This window comes from Ostrea edulis, chromosome 5, assembly GCF_947568905.1.
Source record: "Ostrea edulis chromosome 5, xbOstEdul1.1, whole genome shotgun sequence".
NCBI lineage: Eukaryota > Metazoa > Mollusca > Bivalvia > Ostreida > Ostreidae > Ostrea > Ostrea edulis.
Window position 1 is genome coordinate 70956445 of NC_079168.1, and position 23678 is coordinate 70980122.

The following is a 23678-nucleotide window of genomic DNA, read 5'->3' on the forward strand; positions in this document are numbered from 1 at the left end:
ATACAAGAGCACAAGAGCAAAGAATGAAATTTCTAATTTCTATCACCTAAACAAATAAAAATTAAAAATATCTTTACTTTCTTTACTTTTAAACAAATCATGTCTAACAATAAATACTGCATGTTTTTTTTTTTGTTTTTTGTTTTTTTGGTTTTTTTTTTGTTTGTTTTTTTTTTTAGAAAACTCTGTGCTTTCTTTAAGAAAATAAATAGAATGGGCTCCCCTACCAAAAATGCCCATACTTTGCATAAATAATAAGACGTTTTTTTTTACCTTGATAAATACTGTATTATTTACTAATGTACATGTATATATAACAGCTTTTTGTCTTTATATATCTGTATTCCATTGCATAATGGTGATGAGATCAAATGAATTGAAATCCACAACACGGATGTAAATGTTCTGTAGTATCTTGTTATCTAATTCCACCGACTAAATGCTTCCGATTTAAGCTTCTTATTTAGATATTTCCGTTGCTCTAGCTAGGTGCAGGGCACCAAATCAGTCCTGTGCTTTTGTACTCGAAATTCAATTTTGTATGGACAAAGGCAAGTTTTGTTTTTAAAAAATAAATTTTGTTTTAAAAAATCTTTTAGTGAACAAAATTCATTTTTGACATGACAAAATTCATTTTTGCAGACAAAATTCAATTTTGTATCAAAAGTTAATTCTGTATGCGAAGTAGTTCAATTTGGATTCTGTAAACTAATTTGCAAACAAAACTGAGAAATATTTTCACAAAAGTCGATTTTGTCTCATGAAATTTTATTTTGTTTGATGCATCCGGTTACAAATCTGAAATTAGTTCCTGTTACACAGTTGCATTTAGCTACAACTACCCTCAAAGTACATCAGTCAACTTGCCCTAGGGGCTCGATTAATATTGTTCTTCTACGGTAGGTAAAGCATCTTATTGAGCTTTAACGAGTCAATGATTGATATAATAAACTGTATACCTATTAATTGTTTTTCAACAAATGTGTTGTCATTGAAATATTTTCATCAAAATTATCCCGTTTACCTTATCACGATATAGGGTTCACGGCGGGTGTGACCGGTCGACAGGGGATGCGTACCCCTTCTAGGCACTTGATCCCACCTCTGGTATATCCAGGGGTCCGTGTTTGCCCAACTCTCTATTTTGTATTCCTTATTGGAGTTATGAGATTGATAACTGTTCGTTATCTTCGCCTTCATATTTGCTGTTCCATTGAAAATAAATATATATAAATAATGCATATTTGCGCACTTATTGATTTTCCTTTTGAATAAAACATGGTCAGTTGAGTAATATTCATTCACATTTAAGTGATTTTATCTAAATTTTCTAATTTGGACACGGAGCGGTATTTGGGAGACGGTAGGAGGGAAACTGCTACCATATAATGCGTTCATTTCAATTTTCGCCAGGTTTACATATGAAGCGCTCTATTCTCATGTTATAGGAATTATAACATTTATGATCATACCCTCAAAGGAAAATTACAAATGTATCAAATTCATTAGATTTATACATGCACTAGAAACATGAAATGCGCATCATATTTCAGGAAGGAAGTTGCAGTAAGAGGTCCGAATCTACATGCACAATTAAATCCGTAAATTTCACACCGGTGAAGAGGTTCTACAGCTTAATAGAATACAATGACAACCTACGAAATTAAAGTAAAAACGGGGGATAGAGCTGGGGCAGGTACTGACGCTAACATACAGATAGTTCTGCTGGATGATTCTGGGAAGAAAACCAAACCTGCCACTTTGGATAAGTGGTTTAGAAATGATTTTGAACGAAATCAAATAGATGTCTTCACAATTATTGATGAAACAGACATTCCCGAAGTGACTGAAATCCAGATGCAAAGAGACGAAGCAGGTTTGTTCAGTGATTGGTTTGTCGACAAAGTAGAAGTGACCAATCAAAAGAGCAGAAAAACATCCGTTTTTCCAATTCTTCGGTGGATTCGCCCTGGCGTTGATACATATTTTGGACGACACGACACATTTTTACCTCAGTTTGATCCACGACCAGAGCAGAGAAATTCTGAACTCGAGGAGAAAAGGAGATTATACGAGTATGAAGAGAAAATCCCAAATTTGCCCGTACAGGTGATACATATGAAACGTATTGCAATGTTCCTCCCATTATGAAAGTATGTTTTTATTTTAACATTATTCATATTTCATTACAGGTTAAGAAGGTCCCCGATGATGAAATGTTTTCTGATGATGCAAAGGTGAGAATAAAATATTTCTGCTTAATCTGTATTTTGGTAATAAATCATAAGGCTATTTGATTTATTGGGGATATATATATGATGGAGTAATGTACAAAAACTTTACCCATGTTTCCACTCTTTATGTATCCCGAGAAATGCAAACAGTCTAGACATTTATTCCGTACATTCTATATTTTGTAAAAATAACAAAAATACATCGATGTATATGACCTGAATATAATTTCCCATACAAAGCCAGACTCTTCGTAATGTAAACATAATTCATGTAATAACAAACGGGATCTATAACTTAATATATCGACGCCTCTCGTCGGCTCGGATAATGGCGGGCATTGAGATGAGAGGAACATCGGAGTACTCACCAGTCTGAGTAGGGGTACACGTGTCCCAGTAGGGGTCCACCACACCCCCAAAACCTTATATCAAAAACTGACAGTGTCACCAAATTTGACTTTAGTTTTGAACTTTTGATGTATATACATTTACGAGGGTTCTTCCCAAACGTCATATAGTCAAGCGATGTTTTGGGACGTCCGACATCGCAGTAAAATCAAACTTTTACCACACATAGAATAGAAATTTTCTTTTAACACGTGTAGAATTATTAGTTTTACACTGATTTGAATTTGTATAAATTGGGTATTAAGATAACGAATGCAAAATCAGGGAGGTTGCATAACGGCAAAAAGTGCACTTTACTATTATCCGTGGAAAGGTAGATACAGAATAATAGAGTTACGAACACTAAATTTATAAATTAAACATATTTAATACCGAGCGAAGCTCGGACGGGCCGAAGGCCCGTCCGCGAAGCAAGGCTCTAAAGGTAACACGTATACGTAAAATAAAAAATGAGAAAATCTGCAAATGAATACAGATAATCTCTATATACGTTCACTGAAAATTTTGTGATCCATATGGGCGCCGCCATTATGCTTTGTTCATTAGTTGCTTCTACAGTTATTCGTGTTTTAATTTTGAATGACAAAAAATACAAGACTAACGTGCAATTTATAATTCAAACACCCAGTTTGTTAAAAATAATGGTATGATTATTATTGTTACAGTTTTTAGCCAATTATTAAATAGAAAAACAGTCATACGACTAAATGGATGAACGAGTTCATGAGTTTCTTTAAAGGGACTGATTCACGATTTTACCCAAAATTTTGTTTTTTACTTTTAATGATCAAAATCTACTGTCTAATGTGTTTGAAAAATTTCAAATGAAAATTAAAGTTATACATCATCACAGAAGCTCATTTTAGAGAGTTTATTATCTGTTTTGTAAACAAAGATTGCGGTATGCTATTGTTTACGAAATTTTCAAAAGAAATGGATATCGATCTAAGTTTATAATATCTTTCACATTTCAAGCATTTTAGGAGTAAAATGTGTCATCTAAAAGTTAAAATTTGTGATTATGCAAAATTAAGATGAATTATATTACAAAATCAATATTTCACTTGTTTGTTTGTTTACATAAAAAGATTCGAGTCTTTGTTTACATAACACAGATTTAAGGCTAAAATATTGCTTTCATTCTTGCATTCAGAAGGTCAACATTCTGGCTGTCAACATTAAATGAGTTATATTTTTAATGTTTAACATCAAAAATGAAAAATATTTTGATCAAAAATCGTGAACCAGTCCCTTTAAATAAAAATATACGATATATTCACGCTTATTTTTTACCACTTTGAATTTATTGGTTAATTTTGTTTTGTTTTAACTGTCTTTTAAATTGCAAACGGGGTGTATTGTTGCTTATAATTGTTTGATTTGAAAGAGAAAAATGTCGAGGCTAAATGTGACGTCACAATGCATGATTTACGTCGGCTGACGTTATATTCCCCGCTTTAAATGAATAGGCGGATCCTGTAGAACTGTTATCCTCGTATATCCCCCTTTAATATTTAGATGTTATTGGGCGTTTAGTGCAAGGAAAATTTCGTAAATAATATATATTTTGAAATGAATTATTGTTTATAATTGTTTGGTTTGAAAGACGAAGAAAAAAGTCGAGGCTACATCTGACGTCACTGTGCATGGTTTACGTCGGCTGGTTCTATATTCTCCGCGTTAAAGGAATAGGCGGATCCTCATAGATATCCCCCTTTCATACTGGGCGTTTAGCGCAAGGGGAATTTTATAAATAATACATATTTTTAAATGAATTGTAATTTACCGTTCTGAACAGAATTATGACTATCACTTGGGACACGCCAATGACCATACCATGCTTCGCTCGGTCCAACGGTCACACCGTATATATATATTATTTGACAACTATTTCTCACTAACAATGTTTCATTATCACAGCATTAAAACAAGAGTACAACATCCGCCCGCCGGACATTGAAATTCAACCTGTAAGCATATTACGCACTCTGAATTGATATCACACACATTCTGAATAGAAAAGAATTAAAGTAGGTCATGGTGCACAAATCTATCTGACATGTGAACTAATTATGTGTTTCTCTGAGAGGGAGGTTGTAATATTTCTATCTATGATGAGAAGTCCAGGAAACTTTTTGACCTACTTTTAGCCCTCAATTAGGTCACGGTGCACCAATCAAGTTGAAATGTATACTGATTATGTATTTCTCGGAGAGTTGGGTTGTGACAATATTTCAGGGCAATACCTTTATCCATAATAAAAAAAATCTAAAAAATTGTTTGACCAACTTTAGCCCTAATGTAAGTTATGGTCACCAATCCAGCCAAAATGCAAACTGAACATGTGGTCCTTCAAGAGGAAGCTTATGGCTTAATTTCAGGCATCCTCAATGAAAAACAGTCCGAAAAACTGTTTGACCTATTTTTAGCTATAAAGTAGGCCATGGTCCCCAATCCAGCTGAAAAGCAATATCATTCTTACGTTTCTTGAGGAAGAACTTGTGACTAAAAGAAAGCTGTATATACACCCGTTTTGGGGAAAAAATCTGTAAAACATTACCTTGGACAGCCAGCAAGCCGAACGCACAGCGATAAAACATAATACGTCCCGTCTAAAGACGAACGTATAAAAATTAGTATGTTTAGTAATTGTCAGTTTCGCCTGCATTCGAAAAAAAATGGCGGCATCAAAGGTGATTCAGTGTTCAGTGTCTTATCAAATCATATATTTTGCACGAAGTTTCTCTCGTCAAAAAGCTTGAATTAACTTTTTGAAATGGCGTGTAGGAATACCCATGGATACGTAACAATGAAAACAACAACAGAAACTGGCTGTGTATTTAGGTTAAGTAGAGTTAGGGTCTGCTATGCATAATTAAATGGATTATGCACCAAAATAAGGTGGAATGGTTAAAAGCTGAATTAGATATAAAGGAAGAGAACAAGTGGTGACTGGATGCATGCTGCATTGCGTTCGAGGAGACGTTGAGCACTGGTTGTAAAGAAGGAACGGTGGAATACGACTCGTCTCCATTTCAAAATATATTTAACCTATGTAAACAAAAACATGGCACGATCCCTGTTTATAAAACAAAGAATTGTAAAAAAAAAAAAAAAAAAAAAAAAAACATTGAAAATTTTCAGCTCAAATCGGCTGCATCCCCCTCCCCCCCCCCCCCCCCCCCCCCACTTTAAATTCGCTACTGATATATCAAGGCATTAAGAAAATAATTCGGAAAACTGGGTGTCGCAGAAGGACGGAAAAGGGTATTTAAAACTGTATGTCCAGACCCCTTTGTGACGGGGGCAAAAACTAACGTACTATTGTTAATACTTTGTGAGTTGACCTTTGGATTTTACTACAACATGAATCCGAAAGAGGATTGATTGGTGTACGGTTTGTTGTTTTTTTTTACATACAAAGGGGTGATATTTTTGCCGTATGTCAAGAATTGTGTTAAAATGTTCATTTCGGTCGGTGATGTCTCTTGTCGTGTTTTGAAGTGAACATTTTATTTTCAATAAAATCTTTTCAATTATATTAATGTCCGGGGACTATGTCGGTCATGTAATGGAAGGAATGTTGCTATTTTGTTTAAATTTACAAGTAATCTCGGCCCTCTGCACAGGTGCGTTGTCGTCTTGAAATAGGTCAGGTTTATTGAAAAAATGTCTCACAATAACTGGCCTCAAATGTTCGTCAAATATGTCGATATACTTTTAAGCAGTTATATTGTCATCAACAAGACCCAAAGTCCCTACATGAATATAAATTTCGCATTTCCACACCATAACTACAACCCGACGTTTACGTGTAGGGCACATGCATTGGGGTAGATACGCCTCATTTGCTTTTCTCCAGACATAAACCCTGTGATTATCTCCAATAACAACTTGACTTTCGTCAGAATATATCATCTTCTGCTAATTCTGTTCCACTGTCAGACGCCGTTTCCTTAAACTCCAAGATTAACGTCACGAATGACCACGCTTTTTAGTATGAGTTTTCTTTGGTGTACTTTAGTTCCAAGAAATTTCTGGACTGTATATTTATGGACAGATTTTATGAGGTTTCCTGTGTTGGTTTTAAACACTATATTTCACGAGTACGCGCACGCGCACTGAACATCTCACATGTTTTGGTGTTTAGATGAAAGGTGAAGAACTCCTACAAGCAATACAAAATAGATAGATGCACAAGCACGGACCCCTGGACACACCAGACGTGGGATCAGGTGCCTAGGAGGAGTAAGCATCCCCTGTCGACCGGTACCATCAACTTGTTAGTCAGTAGCTTACCTCGATTTAAAAACTGACTATACGCAGAACAAGCTCTTGCATGTCGAATCAGTTGAGATATATAAACACCATATGCAGCTGATAATGAAATATTGCTACATAAATATGGGAAGTTGACGATGGAGATGCTGAAATCATCCCGTTTGTCATACAGTTGAGTTGTCAATTTGCCGTTAATGTCTACTTTCAATAAAATATCTAAGTATAAAGCAGAAGTGGACGACTGTGTGGTGTCCTTTATTTCGATTAGATGTAACATAAAAATAAATCATACAAACGAAATCCTTCCAACTGGAGGTTGAAGTTTTCGAAAATAACAGGGCCCAAACAGTACCTCGTTCTTCAATTTATGAAAATACACGATCATGAGTGTAAACTGCAACGCTTCCTGCCGGCGTGCTTAACTAGTGAAGCGTCGCAGTTTATACCTTGATGCATTTTACAAAATTAAATATATTTTCTAAACATATCAATTAATTCTCTGGTTGCCATGTATGCATTCCCTTTCTGAAACAGTCGCCAACGGTGAAATCCAAAACAACTTCCATCTATGACAAAGATTCAATTTTGTTTGTTATTATTTTATTTCCATTATGTACAAGTGGGATCTGGTGAAAAGAAAATACACCTTGATTGCTGACAAGGTAATGGAGATGATATTTGGCGAAGGATCGTGGGAAACTCTAGATCATTTGAAGGTTCTATACTCCAGATCATTCGGAATTCCAAAGGTAACATAGACTGTACCAGTAAATATGTACTAATAAACAAATTGAGAGTGTATTATTCGAAATAGCTATCCGATGACGATCATTTAATCAAACAGGGGATGGAGGACTGGGAAAGTGATATCAACTTTGGATGGCAACGACTAAACGGCGTCAATCCCAATCTCATTCGTCTGTGCACAGAGATACCAGATAAGTGAGAAACCATTGTTAACATATTTAACTTTAATTTTCTTCATTCACAAGTTGAGACTTAATAGGGAACACATGAAAATTTTAAACAACTACAAAATTCAAAAATTGTCCGTCAAGGACAGGACATTCTTGATTTCAAGAAAGACTTTATTTTGTGAAATCCCGAGAAAGACGATTTCTATACATTGACCATATACATTTCAAAATAAATGATATGGATGTATGGAAATACGATTACTAGTTTCATGTAAGTTTGTAGATATTTATAACACATTTCAACCAAGGGCTTTGGTTTTTCACATATCAATTTCCCATGAAGATACATTTCTTTTGATAATTTAAGACTTTTAACCTAGTAACCTTGACCTTTGACTATTATTCAAAACTTTAATTTCGGCTCTATCTTTAGAACCACGGTGAATATTGCTTTGGTATTTCACGTACAGATGCCCCGTGACAGGGCCTTTCATTGGGTATCAAGATTGTTTACCTCTTGACTTATATTTTGAAACTTCTCTTACGTTTCAAAACCTTAAACTCTAGCTATGTGTTTTGATCCATTAGACCTTAATAATTCACAATAATTATGAAGCATTATCAAAATCAAATTCTGAGTTAACACAAACTTCCCATAATAGCTTCTTGCCATGATATTTTTCTTATGACAACTCTTGTTAATCAATAAACAATTTGATATAATGCTATTTTAAAATCAGATTTGGAGTGACGGAAGAGATGATGAAGCCTTTTCTTGAGGGTTTGACGATATCTCAAGCCATCACCGACAAACGTCTCTTTATCATCGATCTCGATATCCTGGAAGGACTTTCTGTAGTCGAAGGTTATATTGTAAGTTGGGAAATGGACAATTTAAATACATTTTCTTATGTATTTTAATCTATAAAGAAGTTAAAAGAAAAACAATCTTTAAGTACATACACATAGATATATATCATTGTTAATAGTATGAATATCAAAACTGCAATCCGATATATATGTATGTCATCACTAACGCCTCTAGTCATATGTAGAATATTTCTAAGTATTTACATTTCCACGATGTATTTGTATACAGCTTGAAGGTTAATTAACTAATGACATTTTTCGTTGTGTAGTGTCCCGTCCCTATTGCACTGTTTTTCGTGGATGATAAAGGGCAGTTGATGCCAGTGGCTATACAACTCTTCCAGCAGAAGGGACCCGACAACCAGGTAAGGGATCTTCTGAAATCAATAAACTGATGTCACAACCCAGTAATGGATCTCCTAAAAATAAAAACGTAAACTTATTGAACACTCTGAAAAAGGATGTTCCCAAATCAATCGACCCAAAAACCCAATATGGGATATCCTCAAATCTATGAATAAACTATCCGATAAGGGATATTTTTTAAACTATTGAACTGATCTGACAACCCTTTAAGGAATCTACTGAAATCATTAAATGGTTTTCCTCTGTCACACACTGAAATAAACTGCAAAAGTAAGCACACTACGCCAAATACTTTTTATACACTGTGTGAAAGGTCATAAACTAATGTACACGACAATTATTAATAGAATGATCTGTTAAGAAAACGTTTAAAGAAAACTGCATAGCATCAGTGCAAAATGTAAAACATGGGCTAAATGGTTTCGGGTTTAAATGTTTAATAATTATTTCTTACTGAAAGTGGTAGGATTCTACCAGTAATTCTGATATATTATAAGTGTTTTACCGTCATTATCGCCAGTTAGACCAATATTTAAATCCTGGGGTAATGTGCTACTTTCCATTTTCTATTAAGGTACATCCATGATCTATTTATAACAGTCATGCAATGACATCATACGTAAGCACATGTTTGTCATGTTGTTATGATACAATCTCATGTAACCAACCAAACTAGTTTTTAAGAGAGTAGCTCCATCTCTCTGTGTAGGAATTTTTTTTAAAAAGTATCCAGTTAACGTGCATAAATGGAGCATGACCTGCCTTAACATACCCGCGAATCTGAATTGATTTTGGAATTGCCTATATTTCAGGTTTTTCTTCCCAGTGACCCTCCGTATACTTGGCTGATTGCAAAAATGTGGTACAACGTGGGCGACTCAAATTACCACCAGGCCATAACCCATTTAGGTAATAAACAATTAACAAATTATTACCAGGCAAAACCCATCTAATTGATAAAAAGTTATCATCAACTTCAAACCAGGTCATTATCAAATTATCATCATACCATAACTCACTTATTTAATAAACAGTTGTTATCAAATTATCACCACAGAACAGAACCCATCGAGGTAAAGAAAGATGAAGATAACGAACAGTGATCAATCTCACAAGTCCTATAAGCAATACAAAATAGAGAGTTTGGCAAACACGGACCTCTGGATATACCAGAGGTGGGATCAGGTACCTCGGAGGAGCAAGCGTCCCCTGTCGACCAATCACACCCGCCATGAACCCTATATCTTGATCAGGTAAACGGAGTAATCCGTAGTCACAATCAGTGTGCCAAGAACGGCTTAACAATCGGTATGGAACACGTCAAACAACATTTGACCAAATGATAGGTTGTATTGGCAAACTAGATCATCAAAACGACCATAGAATTTGCGAAATGCTGACTTTAAATGATACCTCTGTAATACAAGTATATTGGCATTATTCATTCTTGATACTTTATTGAATGTACAACAATAATAAATGACTGCAACGTATTCGTGAGATACTTTATCAAATATATGCTATATTTAAACCAACAACAACGAAATTACATTTCAACACATTGTAAATTTCAAATAAATTCATTTGCTTTAAAATCGTCTAACCTACGACATCATAATGGGTGCTGACTAATTCAAAAAATGTTCAGGTCAAGATATGACCTCTGGGTCTCTGAAAGGAATACATTTACCCTACATTGCCAGAAATTACATTTTCATCTCCATTTCAGTACATGCATACGGCGCTGGCTAACGGTGTCATTAACCAGACTATTAACTATTTAGACGTGATCATTAGTAAATGCTTGTAATTTTGTAAACATTGCGGTAATTTAATGTAACCTGGCCTCTTGTGTTAGTATTTCATATCAAATGATTCAAATTAATTCAAAAGCTGTCCAACGTGTTTCATACCAATTGTTAGGCCGTTCTTGGCACATTCATTTTGACTACGGATAACTCCGTTTATCTGATTAAGATATAGGGCTCACAGCGAGTGGTACCGGTCTACAGGGGATGCTTACTCCTCCTGTGCACCAGATCCCACCACTGGTATATCCAGGGGTCCATGTTTGCCCAAGTCTCTATTTTGTATTGCTTATAAGAGTTATGAGATTGATCACTATTCGTTATCTTCACCTTCCATATGACACCTTTTAAGGATGTACTAGTATGCTACACCAGAGAAATTTGATGGATGAAATGTGGAGGATATGTACAGTAATATTTTGAAATTGAAAACTTTCAAATTTACTTTATTTAGTGTAAAATACAGTTTTAGTTAAAAGCAATCTGAGAAAAATTTAAAACCCCTGCTGAACTCGAACACGCGATCTACAGTTCAACAGTCGACGTGCTAACCTACTGAGCTACTCAGCTAGGCAAGAATTTTGTAAATGAAGATAAATATTGCTGATATCTATATTTTACATCATGTTTTAAAAGGAAGTCAGCCTTTATGACGATGTAGACTACCTCCTTAAACACCTTTTTTAAATTTTAAATGAAGGTCATACCTGTATGAACATTTTGATAACAGTATGCAGATATAAAAAGGATATCCATAAATTTCTTTCAGGATACACTCATCTCCTTATGGAAGGTATTTGCGTGGCATCCAATAGATGTCTTTCTCCGTCACATCCTATGTTCAAACTGATGTCGCCACATTTCCTCTACATTATTGCAATCAATGAGTACGTATATTTTATTTCTGAAAAGTTTAATAAATACTTATTATATGAAGAGTAAACATTGCACCAGTGACATCCATCTAATTAAAACATTGTAAGCAATGTAATGATACAAATAAATATATTTTTAACAGTTACAGGAAACACGTGTTTCTTTTCAAGTGGGTGTTTTCGGTATCAGTAGATCGATTGGGTATCTAAAATTGATTACGGTTGAATAGGCTGAATCCGTGCTACAAGTGCGCATAGGGTAGCCACGTATATAGTAGAATTTCGGGAGTTTTCAAATCATTCAAAGTTCGCTGCTACTTTGCAACAGACTACACTCCTACCCCCTACCCCCACTCCCAGTATTGATGCATATATTTACATACAGATTCTGTAATTTAAGAGTTGTTGGTTTATATGAACTCTTATCTCTTCTCTTTTGTAGAATGGATATATGATTGAAGTCAAAACTAAAGATTTACTATGCATATATACGTGCATTGTTGCACTCATGCATGCGACTTCGTCCTATATACAGGTGTTTGTGTTTTATCTTATAAATAATTTTTGTTCGTTTGAACTGGTGAATAAGAATATAAATGATTTCTTCAGTCGAGCTCTCAACTTTCTTGTGTCTCCTGGAGGTTGGATCGATAAAACTATGGTAGTTGGAAGCAAAGGCGTTCTGGAACTTGCGGCAAAGGGGCAAGTATAGGAAAACTCTAGATATGAATACAGCCTAACCCTTATATACTATTTCAATTCAAATTGGATCTTTTTGACGTTTATAACATTGTTAAACGTTTATTAGATTGGAAATATGCAGCAATTGAGATAGGAAGAACGTTTCATTAATACTTGCATGAAGTAGAAATGTACAAGGACTTTGGCATTGATGCAGTTTCCCTTTAATTTTCTCGTGTTATACATCAACCTTCCGAAAATATTAGTTATTTTGTCATTCTCTATATTTTTTCCTTCCTTCTAACCATGGTGTTTTCTTCTCCAGTTCTCCTGTTATTCAGATTATCCTCCTTTATACACTGTGGCCTTATGAAATAAATCTCCTGATAGTTGACATTACATTCTTGTAACTCATTTAACATGGTATGTGCTTTGTTTGGATGGAGTCTAGGGTCTGCAACTCACTCAGCAATTCCTTGACAAATGCACTTTGCATTTTTGCTATTAATCTTAATGAAAGTATTTTATTTTGGTAATTTTACAGATATAAGATCTTATGCCATTTGATTTCATTTAATTGAGTTTTATTGTTTGCATCCTCTTTTAACTCTTGTAAAACGCCTTAGAGTAATTTGTTTTATAAAATGTGCAATATAGAATTGATTATCATTATCATTGCTTCGCAAATCTAGTTCGAAGTCCAAATTTTAAAACAAGAAGTGACTGTATCTTTGCCAAGTATTTAACATAATGAAATAAGGACGTTGACATACATGTAAAGCAGTTCGATCTATCAAGGTTTTCTTACTATTGAGAATCCCATCATGCATGACTAATTCTAATGGGACAATGTAGCATTTTCTAAACGCTAGTTCACCTGGTAGACTAATGCAGGATACTAAGTAATATTCCTAAGAGTGGCATATCAATCATTCGTTCCCTCTCAAAATATAATTTGCGTGGCAGTACGTAGTCTACTGCACATAGTTCTCTCATGTTATATTTTCATTTTAGAACGGGGTCGTGGAGAATGGATGTGGAGGGAACTTATCCCGAATTCCTGAAGCAACGAGGGGTTTGTTTAGTTGTTTTGTTTTTTTTTTAGATCCCCTCAGCCAAAGAAAAGAATCGATCCTTTTTCTCAGTCGTTTTTGTTTTCCAACTTTTCATACACGACTGTTACTACCAACACTTTACCAATTTTAAATCAACGTAAAATTCATTAAAATACGTAAGACAAGGTTCTACAGACTCAATTTTCTCTAGATAAAGGACCACATCTACTTGAAGGAAAGATAAAAATTGAAGACGGGGCAAAAAGCTGGTTCAATACTTCAGTCACAGTAATAGTTTATTCAAGTAATGGTTCCCGTGGGTTAGAATAAGTCCTCAGTACCCCCTGCCTGTCGTAAGAGATGACTAAATGAGGCGGTCCTTCAGATGATACCGCAAAAACCGAGGCCCCATGTCATAGCAGGTGTGGCACGATAAAGATCTTCCCCGCTGAAATGCCGTAAGCGCCGAGCATAAGCCTAGATTTTGTAGTTCTTCATTGGAAATAGTGGCGTCTCCATATGAATAAAAATTCTCGAGAGGGACGTTACAATATACAATCAATCAATCAGATAGTAATCTCTGACTCCAGTATAGAACATGAATTGAGGATTATAGTTGTACTATGATACAAATACCATTCTATAGAAATATTTTGAAAGACGATAAAACTCCAATTAGTCAAAACAACATGTAGGTATGTTCTTGTGTTGTAGGATCAATTTTGTTCAAACCATATCCTTTCCTCTCAGTATGGGATACAGTGTCAGTGGATAGATAGAAATTTAAGCATTATGAATCCAACCCCATGTAGTAGGCGTATGGCAGTTCACCATGTGATTTGCTTGGAACTGTATTTTTATTGACATGCTCAAGTGTAATATTATCTTCCAGTAAGAAGTCATGCTTCCGCAAAAGACCACCAAAACATATAAAAGTTAGCAGTGCAATGACGTTCACTTACGTGAGCATTATCACCACCGTTGCACATCTCCATCTTGCTATCATTATCTAAAGTCTCATGTCTTGATATTAATTGTGCATTATCTAATGAAATTCAGTCCATTCAACTAAGTAATATTAACTCCAACAAAAAAAAACAAACATATTTTGACATCATTTAAAATCAATTTCAACAGCTTTACTCCACGGATGGAAAACTTCTGCCAACTTTTTACCAGCGTGACGACTCTTTGGATTTGTATGAAGCCATTCGCAGCTACGTTACCAAATATGTCCAGCTCTACTACGGTTTGTATATACAGATTTTGTTATGATAGACAAGTCATTTATTGCCGTATTATGGAATTTTTTTAATCAAAATTCCAAGACACAGAAATAATATACGATAGTCATACTGTCTTTCTGTGAGTATTTACAGAAATATATCGACGACATTTTATCTATTAACAATGATAATATTCATTCATATGCTGATTCGATATATCCCTGCGAGCTCGAGATAAAAGACTCCACAGACTCGTCCACTTCTGATTCATACTTAGATATTTTATTGAAAGTAAATATTAATGACAAACTAACAACTCAACTTTATGACAAACGTGATGATTTTAGCTTCTCAATCGTCAACTTCCCACATTTAAGTAGCAATATTCCATGACCACCTGCATATGGTGTTTATATCTCTCAACTGATTCGATACGCAACAGCTTATTCTTAGTTTTTAAATCGAGGCAAGCTACTGACAAACAAGTTGATGGTACAGGGTTTCAACAACAGTCTCGTTTAAAGTCAGCATTTCGCAAATTCTATGGTCGTTATAACGATCTAGTTTGCCAATACAACCTATCATTGGGTCAAAAGCTGTCTGACGTATTTGATACCGATTATTAGACCGTTTGTGGCACACTGATTTTGACTACAGACAACCCCGTTTAGCTGATCAAGATATACGGCTGACGGCGGGTGTGACCGGTCGACAGGGGATGCTTACTCCTCCTAGGCAGCTGATCCACCACTGGTGTGTCCAGGGGTCCGTGTTTGCCCCACTATCTACTTTGTATTGCTTATGGAATTTATGAGATCGATCACTATTCGTTATCCTCACCTTTCATACATGTACTTGTCATTCAATGAACACGATGAAAAATGTAGAAACGAAATGTATTGCTTATGGGATTTATGAGACTGATCACTGTTCGTTGTCTTCATCTTTCATGAACAATATAAACTCAAATGCTCCTAATGATGTAGGATATTATCATCAATCTATTTCTATTTCTTTAACTTGCAAATGCGAACATATTAGAGTCGATATATATTCTAACCATTGCAATTGTTTTTGAATTTCCATACAGATACAGACGAAAAGATTACCAATGACGCCGAAATTCAAACCTTTGGACGTGAACTGGGACTTGAAAAATCAAAAGGAGGCTGTGGAATATTGGTACTCCGTAATGATATCCATGAAGACTTTTCGCTTGTTAAAAGAAATTAACTTGAAATATATATATATAGATTTTTACTCATTGTTTTTTTTTTCCTGTTAGGGTGTTCCACTTACAAACGGAAAGTTCACCTCCGCTGAGCAACTGATTATCGTCTTCACTTCCGTTATATTCAGCAGCAGTGTGGTCCACGCAGCCGCTAACTTCCCTCAATATGACGCGTACGGATTTCCTCCTAACTATCCTACCAAAATGAAAGGAAACCCACCAAAAGACAAGGTAACACTGATCACAAGGGTAAATTTCGTAACACTAAGACAGCAAATATTCTTATGTCGTTTTATTAGCAGTTAACGTCAACCCAAAAATCTTAAGAGAATACTTTGTTCCCCCCAATTTGATGACCGTACTTCTACAGTGTCAAAGTGTACGGACCATCGATGCGGTACATGTGATTACATTACAGAAGGGGCCAGTTATAATTTTAACGGACACAAATTTAAAGTTAATGCTAACATGTCATGCGATACAAAGAATGTCATATACATCATCACATGTTCTGGATGCAAGGAATATTACATTGTCGAAACTGGCAACACTCTCCGTGAACGTGAACATAAGCAGCACATCAGTACACCTGAATACACACAAATCCAGTTAAGTGCACACCTGGAAACGTGTGGTAAAAACGATTTAACATTTTCTCATTTTACAAACTCAGATGTGCCAGTGCTATTCAGAGACAGGGAAAAAGAAAAACATTTTATTTGTATACTAAAGCCAAAACTGAATAGTGTTTTATAATTACCTATGATTTTCCCGTACTTTTCCCAGATCATTGTTGTACATGTATATCATACATGTCGTCACAATATAGACATTTAACTTTCCTCTTACTTTGACGTCATAATCACTGTTACTATGACACTGCTATGTATACAGTTTTGTAAAGCTTCTGAAGATGTAATGAAAGCGCTAGTGTTTTACGGAGGATTTTTGTGTTTTCTTTTCATATATTTTTAATATTCTTATCCGATTACTGAGACTCTATTTCAATATATATATATATATATATATATATATATATATATATATATATATATATATATTAAAAGAAATAGAATAAACAGTACACAAAGTTAAAAATTTAACGCCTTCTGTGTACTTTCTTATATTTTATTATATTATATTTTTCTGTGTACTGTGTACTTTGTGTACTGTTTATTCTATTTCTTTTAATATTTTATACCGGACACTGTGATTTTTTTTAAAAACACAATTTGGATATATATATATATATATATATATATATATATATATATACAAATGTAGTTCAGATCAGTTTTGACGCTCGATTAGAACAGATTCTTCTATTGCCACATATTACACTCGATAATTATATGTAGACATTTAGATGTATAGACTTTGTTTTATCTATTGACAATAATCATCATTTTCAATTATGAAAGGTGAAGATAACGAACAGTGATCAATCTCATAATCCCTACAAGCAATACAAAATAGATAGTTGGGCAAACACGGACCCTGGACACACCAGAGGTGGGATCAGGTGCCTAGGAGGAGTAATCATCCCCTGTTGACCGATATTTCGATTCGATATATCCCATTAAACTCGAAATAAAAGACATTACAAATCTTCCACACCTGCTTCATACTTAGATATACAGTTGTAATATTAAACAGATGTTAACAGCAAAATAACAACACAACTTTATGACAAGTTTCTATATTTATTTAGCGATATTTCACTATCACCTATATATGGTGTTTATGTCTCTCAACTAATTCGATACGCAAGAGATTGCTGTGCGTATGATCAGTCTTTAAATCGAGGTAGGCAACTCACCAATAAAGTTTGTTACAGGGATTTCAACAGTTTCGTTTAAAGTCAGCATTTTGCTAATTTTATGGTCTTTCCAACGATCTAATTTACCAATGCTTGTCATTGGATCAAATGTTATCTGACTTGTTTATAGCAATGTTAGGCCGTTCTTTACACATTGATTTTTGCATTAAATTCACGTTTACCTGATAAATATATAGGGCTCACAGCTGGAGTGACCACTCGGCAGGGAAAGTTTACTCCTCCCAGGCACCTGATGCCACCTCATGTCTAGTGGTCTGTGTTTGCCTGACTCTATAGGTGTTTTGAGATTGATCAATGTTCGTTATCATGTGTGTTTCTTGTTACAAGACCTATCTTTAAGTATCAATTTGTTTTACCTTTTGACCTTCACATTAAATTTTGACTTGCTTTTGGAAATCTTTAATCTAGGTCATACCTTTTTAATGGTTAGTGAAAGGGCTTTCATATTTCACATGTATATTCCTTGTGACAAGACCTTTCTTTGGGTACCATAATTCTTTGTTGTTTTACATGGGCATCGGTGTTTTACAAACACATCTTCTTAAAAGTTTCAAAGGCGAAGTCTACCATCTGTCAAAATTTAACATGCAGGTATACCTTTCGTTTCTGCTGAAGTAGATAGGGAGTAGAATAAAAATCTTGATAAAATCCATTGGATCAGAAATGATAAAGTTCAAGTTGATTTTGTTCAAACTGTGACTCGCACGATATGGGTGGATTGATAACATTGTTTTCTAAAGACAATGTAAGGGAAATATGTTATTATAGTTTTACAACTCATTTGGATACAATAAGTGATAATGATATTCTTTATTGTTGTATAAATTAACCGGTCGCGGTAGCTCAGTGATAGAGCGTTCGCTTCGTAATCGTGAGCTCGGGCTCCGCTCGTGCCATGGCGTCAAACCTAGGATATTAAAATAGGTAGTGATTGCTCCGTCGCCAAACGCTCGGTTGATTGATTTTGTATTGTTTAACGTCCTGCTCAAGACCGTTGAAGGGCTTCAACTTTAGGCCTATGCTCGGCACTTACGGCCATTGAGCAGTGAGAGTTCTTTAGCGAGCCACACCTACTGTGACACGGGACATCCGATATTAAGGTCGTATCCTAAGACTCGTGACATTCACACCTAATGCTGAGTGTCTGGTGATGGAACTGGTTCTTTTCCTGTTTTAATGACTTACGTCTGTCGCGGCCAGGATTCGAACCCTGACCTCCCGTTTGCGAGCCGAATGCTCTACCTCTAGACCACCTCGATGGTTGACATTTAAAAATGAGAATCATGGGTCTTTTGGAGGTCCCGTATCACGGCAGGCGTTTCACGATAAAGAACCTTCACTGCTACAACTATGAGCGCTAAACATAGGTCTAGATTTGTGGTACTTCACCTACAGATTGTGACGTCTCAAAACGATTGAAAAAATTCAACGGGACGCAAAACAAACAATCGATTAATCAATCTATATTGCAGTATGGAATTTTGTGTTTGTATATGATGTACATGTACTTTCCCTCTATTTTCCGTTTGATTGGCTGTTGTGGCTTTGTTATTACTTTGTGACCATGAGTATGTGGGTTCGAGCCCAAATCATGTCTTCGTAGCGTTCAACTTAATACGAAGGTATAGGTAGTGACTTCACTTTCACCAAACGTTCAACATCAAGAAGTGAGAGTTGTGGGTCTTCCGGATAAAACACGAGGTGCCATATCGCGGCAAGCATTGCCACGATAAAGCTATTTCACTGATACGGCCCTGGGCGTAACGCATAGGTCTAACTTTGTGCACATCAGCTAGAACTGTTGCCGTTTCAATATGAGTGAAAAAAATCTGGAAAGGAGTGAAACAAACAAGCAAAATGACGCACACAAAGAAATATTTCTTTCAGTTGCATTATCCCCGCTGCAATTCGGCGAACCCCCAATACCTAAAATTAAGATCGACAAGGGGCGTTTCTGTAGGGATATCCCCCGACACATCTAATCAAGATCGACAAGGGGCGTCTCTGTAGAGAGAACCCCCGACACATCTAATTAAGATCGACAAGGAATATCCCTGTAGAAATATTATCCCCGTAATATGTATACATGTATTATTGAAATAGAGCTATTGTAAACAAAATAGCCTATATCTATAGATATGCAATAACCGTCCTTATAACATATGAAATTTGTTGCCGGATTTGAATATTTCCCTCGCCAAGTCTCGGGAAATATCAAATCTGGTAACTCAATTTCATAAATTCCATATGCCATAAGCACTCCCTCTAGATCCTCTGTGTAGTACATAGTAAATAGGGTTTTCCTGTAGCGTTTTTTTTTAATTCAAATTCTTCCAATAACAGACCCACAGTTGTGATAACATACTTTTGTCGGAGCAATGTATGTTGCCCATCAGATTCTCGTTAATATATGTTAATGAAACGTTTTTCTCTTAATTCTAAAAATTCCAGACTCTACACTAGCACAACAAATTACTGTACACTGAGCTTATTCACACTCAAGCAGATCGAATTACTGTCTTTTGTCTTTACCCACACTCTAGCAGATTAAATTACTGTCTTTTGTGTTTACCCATACTCTAGCAGATTAAATTACTGTCTTCAACGTGTATTTATCCAGATTATAGCAGCTAATATTAGGAATTTTGATAACAATGTTATCACATCCTCGTGTGACTTATCTATTTTGATGGTTGAAAGTGGAAAAACTGTATTTATTTCCACTCAGTATGGTTAAATTTAATTAATAACCAAAGAAAATAGGTATGTTGCCAACTTTTTAAAGATGTCAGCCATAGAAAAACTTATCAAGTATATGCTAAAATCAGAAAATCATACATTTTTCGTTATACAGAATGATAAAAATAAATAAAAACTTGGTGAAATGGCAAATTTAAAATGTCAACAGTTTAAAATCACTGCTAATTCATAAATCTGTATAAATTAATTGTGGTTGTTAGGGAAAACATTGTATAATAGACGTAAAGTAGAAGAAATACCAGCGTAGGAGTTATTACCCTTGACAAAAATTTGATTATTATAAATCATTGATTATCTATGGAAATATAAAAAAAAAAATTCAGTATCAATAGTTTACCATTTTGTGTATTTTATGCAGTGAATAAAATTCATCTGAAACATATATTTATATCATGCGCAAAGATTAATTTGATAAAAAAAAAATTGCAAAAACCTAAGACATCACATGATCAACCCTAAGGATCAGAATAAACCCCAAAACCAGCAGAAATCGATCAAAATTAAATCAAGGGTCTAACAATTTATTTATAATTATCTACAAAAAAATATATTAAAAAATGGCTAGCTTACAGTAGGCCTAATCAGAGTTCACAGATACAGTGTGTGATGCTGGTTTACCGCCGAGCTGAATTCATACCCGAGAATAAAAGTTGTGACAAGACGGCCGTTAAGTTCAATCCAATACTCAGATGTAAAAGTCCAAAGTGCTTATTACAAAATTTAGTCTATTTATACTAAAACAATCTGAAAGATTGTTTTAGTTTTAGAAAATGCCATAGTAACAGATTTAGAGTAAACAGGTATTGCATCATCTTTCTATTGAATTCTGACAATCGTCGTTCTAAACATAGAACGTCTAGAATCTTGTCTATCTCACAGGTGTCAATGAAGTTCATATGCATCACACAACAACACATCATATACATTCAAATCGTTTAAAATCTGCTGTTGCTTTAACACAAGCTACAATGATTCACGCCACATTTTCCTTCTCTAGTTTCTACATTGGGGAAATACTAGATTAATTTGTGCACTACTCTGTTTAAATTACAGACACCATTGGAAGAAGGGGAAATTGTGAAAGCTTTGCTTGACAGATCTACTACATTGGACACGATGATTATCACAACAATTCTAAGTGCAAGGAGCACTAATGCCCTCGGGGACTTTGAGGTGGATTACGTGTACGATCCTGCAGCAGTTGCTTTAGTCGAAGAGTAAGATACGTAATTCCTAGATCTTCGAGACCTACTGAAACTGAATGAAAAATATTACTTTTGCATTAACTAAGGACTTGCTACGAAACAAAATGTTGTATGTATTCCCATAACATTGTGTCAAATATTTACATCTTTTTCTCAAGAATTCGATTTTAATTATGAAAAAAGGTTTGTTGAAGAAAAACACCAACTCATTCGATACGCAAGAGCTTGTTCTGCTTATGGTCAGTTTTTAAATCGAAGCAAGCTACTGACAAACAAGTTGATGGTACAGAGGTTCCAACAGTCTCGTTTAAAGTAAGCATTTCGCAAATTCTATGGTCGTTATAGCATCTCAGTTTGCCAGTACAATCTACCATTGGGTAAAATACTGTCTGTCGTGTTTCATATCGTTTATTAGGTCGTTTGTGGCACACTGATTTTGACTACGGATAACTCCGTTTACCTGATCAAGACATATGGCTCACGGTGGGTCTGACCGGTCAACAGGGGATGCTTACTCCTCCTAGGCACCTGGTCCCACCTCTGATATACCCAGGGGAGGGGTCCGTGTTTGCCCAACCCTCTATTTCGTATTGCTTATAGGGGTTGTGTGATTAATCATTGTTTGTTATATTTTCCTTTCATTCACTTACTGGTAATGTGAGAAGAATCTTCGACTTCAATTTCACCTATGAAATTTGAATATTGTACAAAACATTGAAAAATCTTAGCACCTGTTGGTCAGTATCACAAAATTGTTTTTATCATTTTCAGATTTAGAAAAGATTTGAAACGCATCAGCTCCAAGATTCGTAACAGAAACGAGAAGATTAGCAGAAAGTATGAATATCTTTTGCCAGAGGAAGTTCCCAATTCAATCAGTATTTAATCATAAGAGTAGGACTGTGTAGTACTTGACCCTATACCATGTTCTTTGTTGATTTTCTTGACGTGTATATTTGTTGACGTATCACTTAGTAGTACATATGCTACACCAGATAAGGTTATTTTAGTACAATGATGATGTCTAAGTTTTGTTTGCGATGTACATTTCATGTGAGAGAATCTGATGATTAAGAACTCTTGATGATATATGTATATGATATGTAGTTAATTTATTGCTGTTTTAGAAATGAAGCCTGAGTATATGAGACTCAAGTCATGATCTACAGAGTTAGGTAGTCATGGTCTACAGAGTTAGGTAGTCATGGTCTACAGAGATAGGTAGTCATGGTCTACAGAGTTAGGTAGTCATGGTCTACAGAGATAGGTAGTCATGGTCTACAGAGTTAGGTAGTCATGGTCTACAGAGTTAGGTAGTCATGGTCTACAGAGATAGGTAGTCATGGTCTACAGAGTTAGGTAGTCATGGTCTACAGAGTTAGGTAGTCATGGTCTACAGAGATAGGTAGTCATGGTGTCTACAGAGTTAGGTAGTCATGGTCTACAGAGTTAGGTAAATGATGATGATAAAGAGCACTTGATAATATATGTATATGATAAGTAGTCAATGTATTGCTGTTTTAGAAATGAAGCCTAAGTATATGAGACTCAAGTCATAGTCTACAGACTTAGGTACATCAGGTTTCCTGGAATAACATGATAGGATTTCCATTTCTTGTTATTGAAATATCAAACAATTTTCCTTTCTATATAAACTTGTTATGATTTCATTTAATCCTTTCAGAACTTTTCGTCCATATAAAATTTCGACAGCACTGAAATCTATCTTTCTGAAAATTTAATAAATTTCTTAGAAATGTATTAATCTAATGTTCCATTGCGTAAATGTTATGTTGAGAAAACCCATTTACAATGTAACAAGAAAAGAAAAAAGTTATCTAATCGATTTAATGCAAAATGCATGCTTGATCAGTATGAATGATTTCATTCCAATTGTATGAAAGGTGAAGATAACGAATAG

At 35.1% G+C, this 23678-nt stretch overlaps 1 protein-coding gene across 1 annotated transcript; it reads left to right on the forward strand.

The window, feature by feature from the left end:
• The first annotated feature begins 1647 nt into the window (after nt 1–1647).
• Nucleotides 1648–22852, forward strand: LOC125652925 (allene oxide synthase-lipoxygenase protein-like). Its single transcript, XM_056165395.1, has 15 exons — nt 1648–2109; nt 2193–2237; nt 7544–7672; nt 7768–7865; nt 8581–8713; nt 8980–9075; nt 9889–9985; nt 11654–11771; nt 12369–12461; nt 13455–13515; nt 14633–14744; nt 15812–15903; nt 16007–16183; nt 21606–21769; nt 22529–22852. The coding sequence occupies exons 1-15, from the start codon at nt 1648–1650 to the stop codon at nt 22641–22643; spliced, it is 1992 nt and encodes a 663-aa protein (XP_056021370.1). The 3' UTR covers nt 22644–22852.
• The last annotated feature ends 826 nt before the right edge of the window (nt 22853–23678 follow it).

Excerpts from the sequence above, each read along its gene's own strand:
- LOC125652925 (XM_056165395.1), top strand. The coding sequence starts at position 1,648 with ATGACAACCTACGAAATTAAAGTAAAAACGGGGGATAGAGCTGGGGCA. Across the intron at positions 13,516-14,632 it reads AATTCCTGAAGCAACGAGGG|CTTTACTCCACGGATGGAAA; the intron begins GTTTGTTTAGTT and ends CAATTTCAACAG. Across the intron at positions 16,184-21,605 it reads GAAACCCACCAAAAGACAAG|ACACCATTGGAAGAAGGGGA; the intron begins GTAACACTGATC and ends TTTAAATTACAG.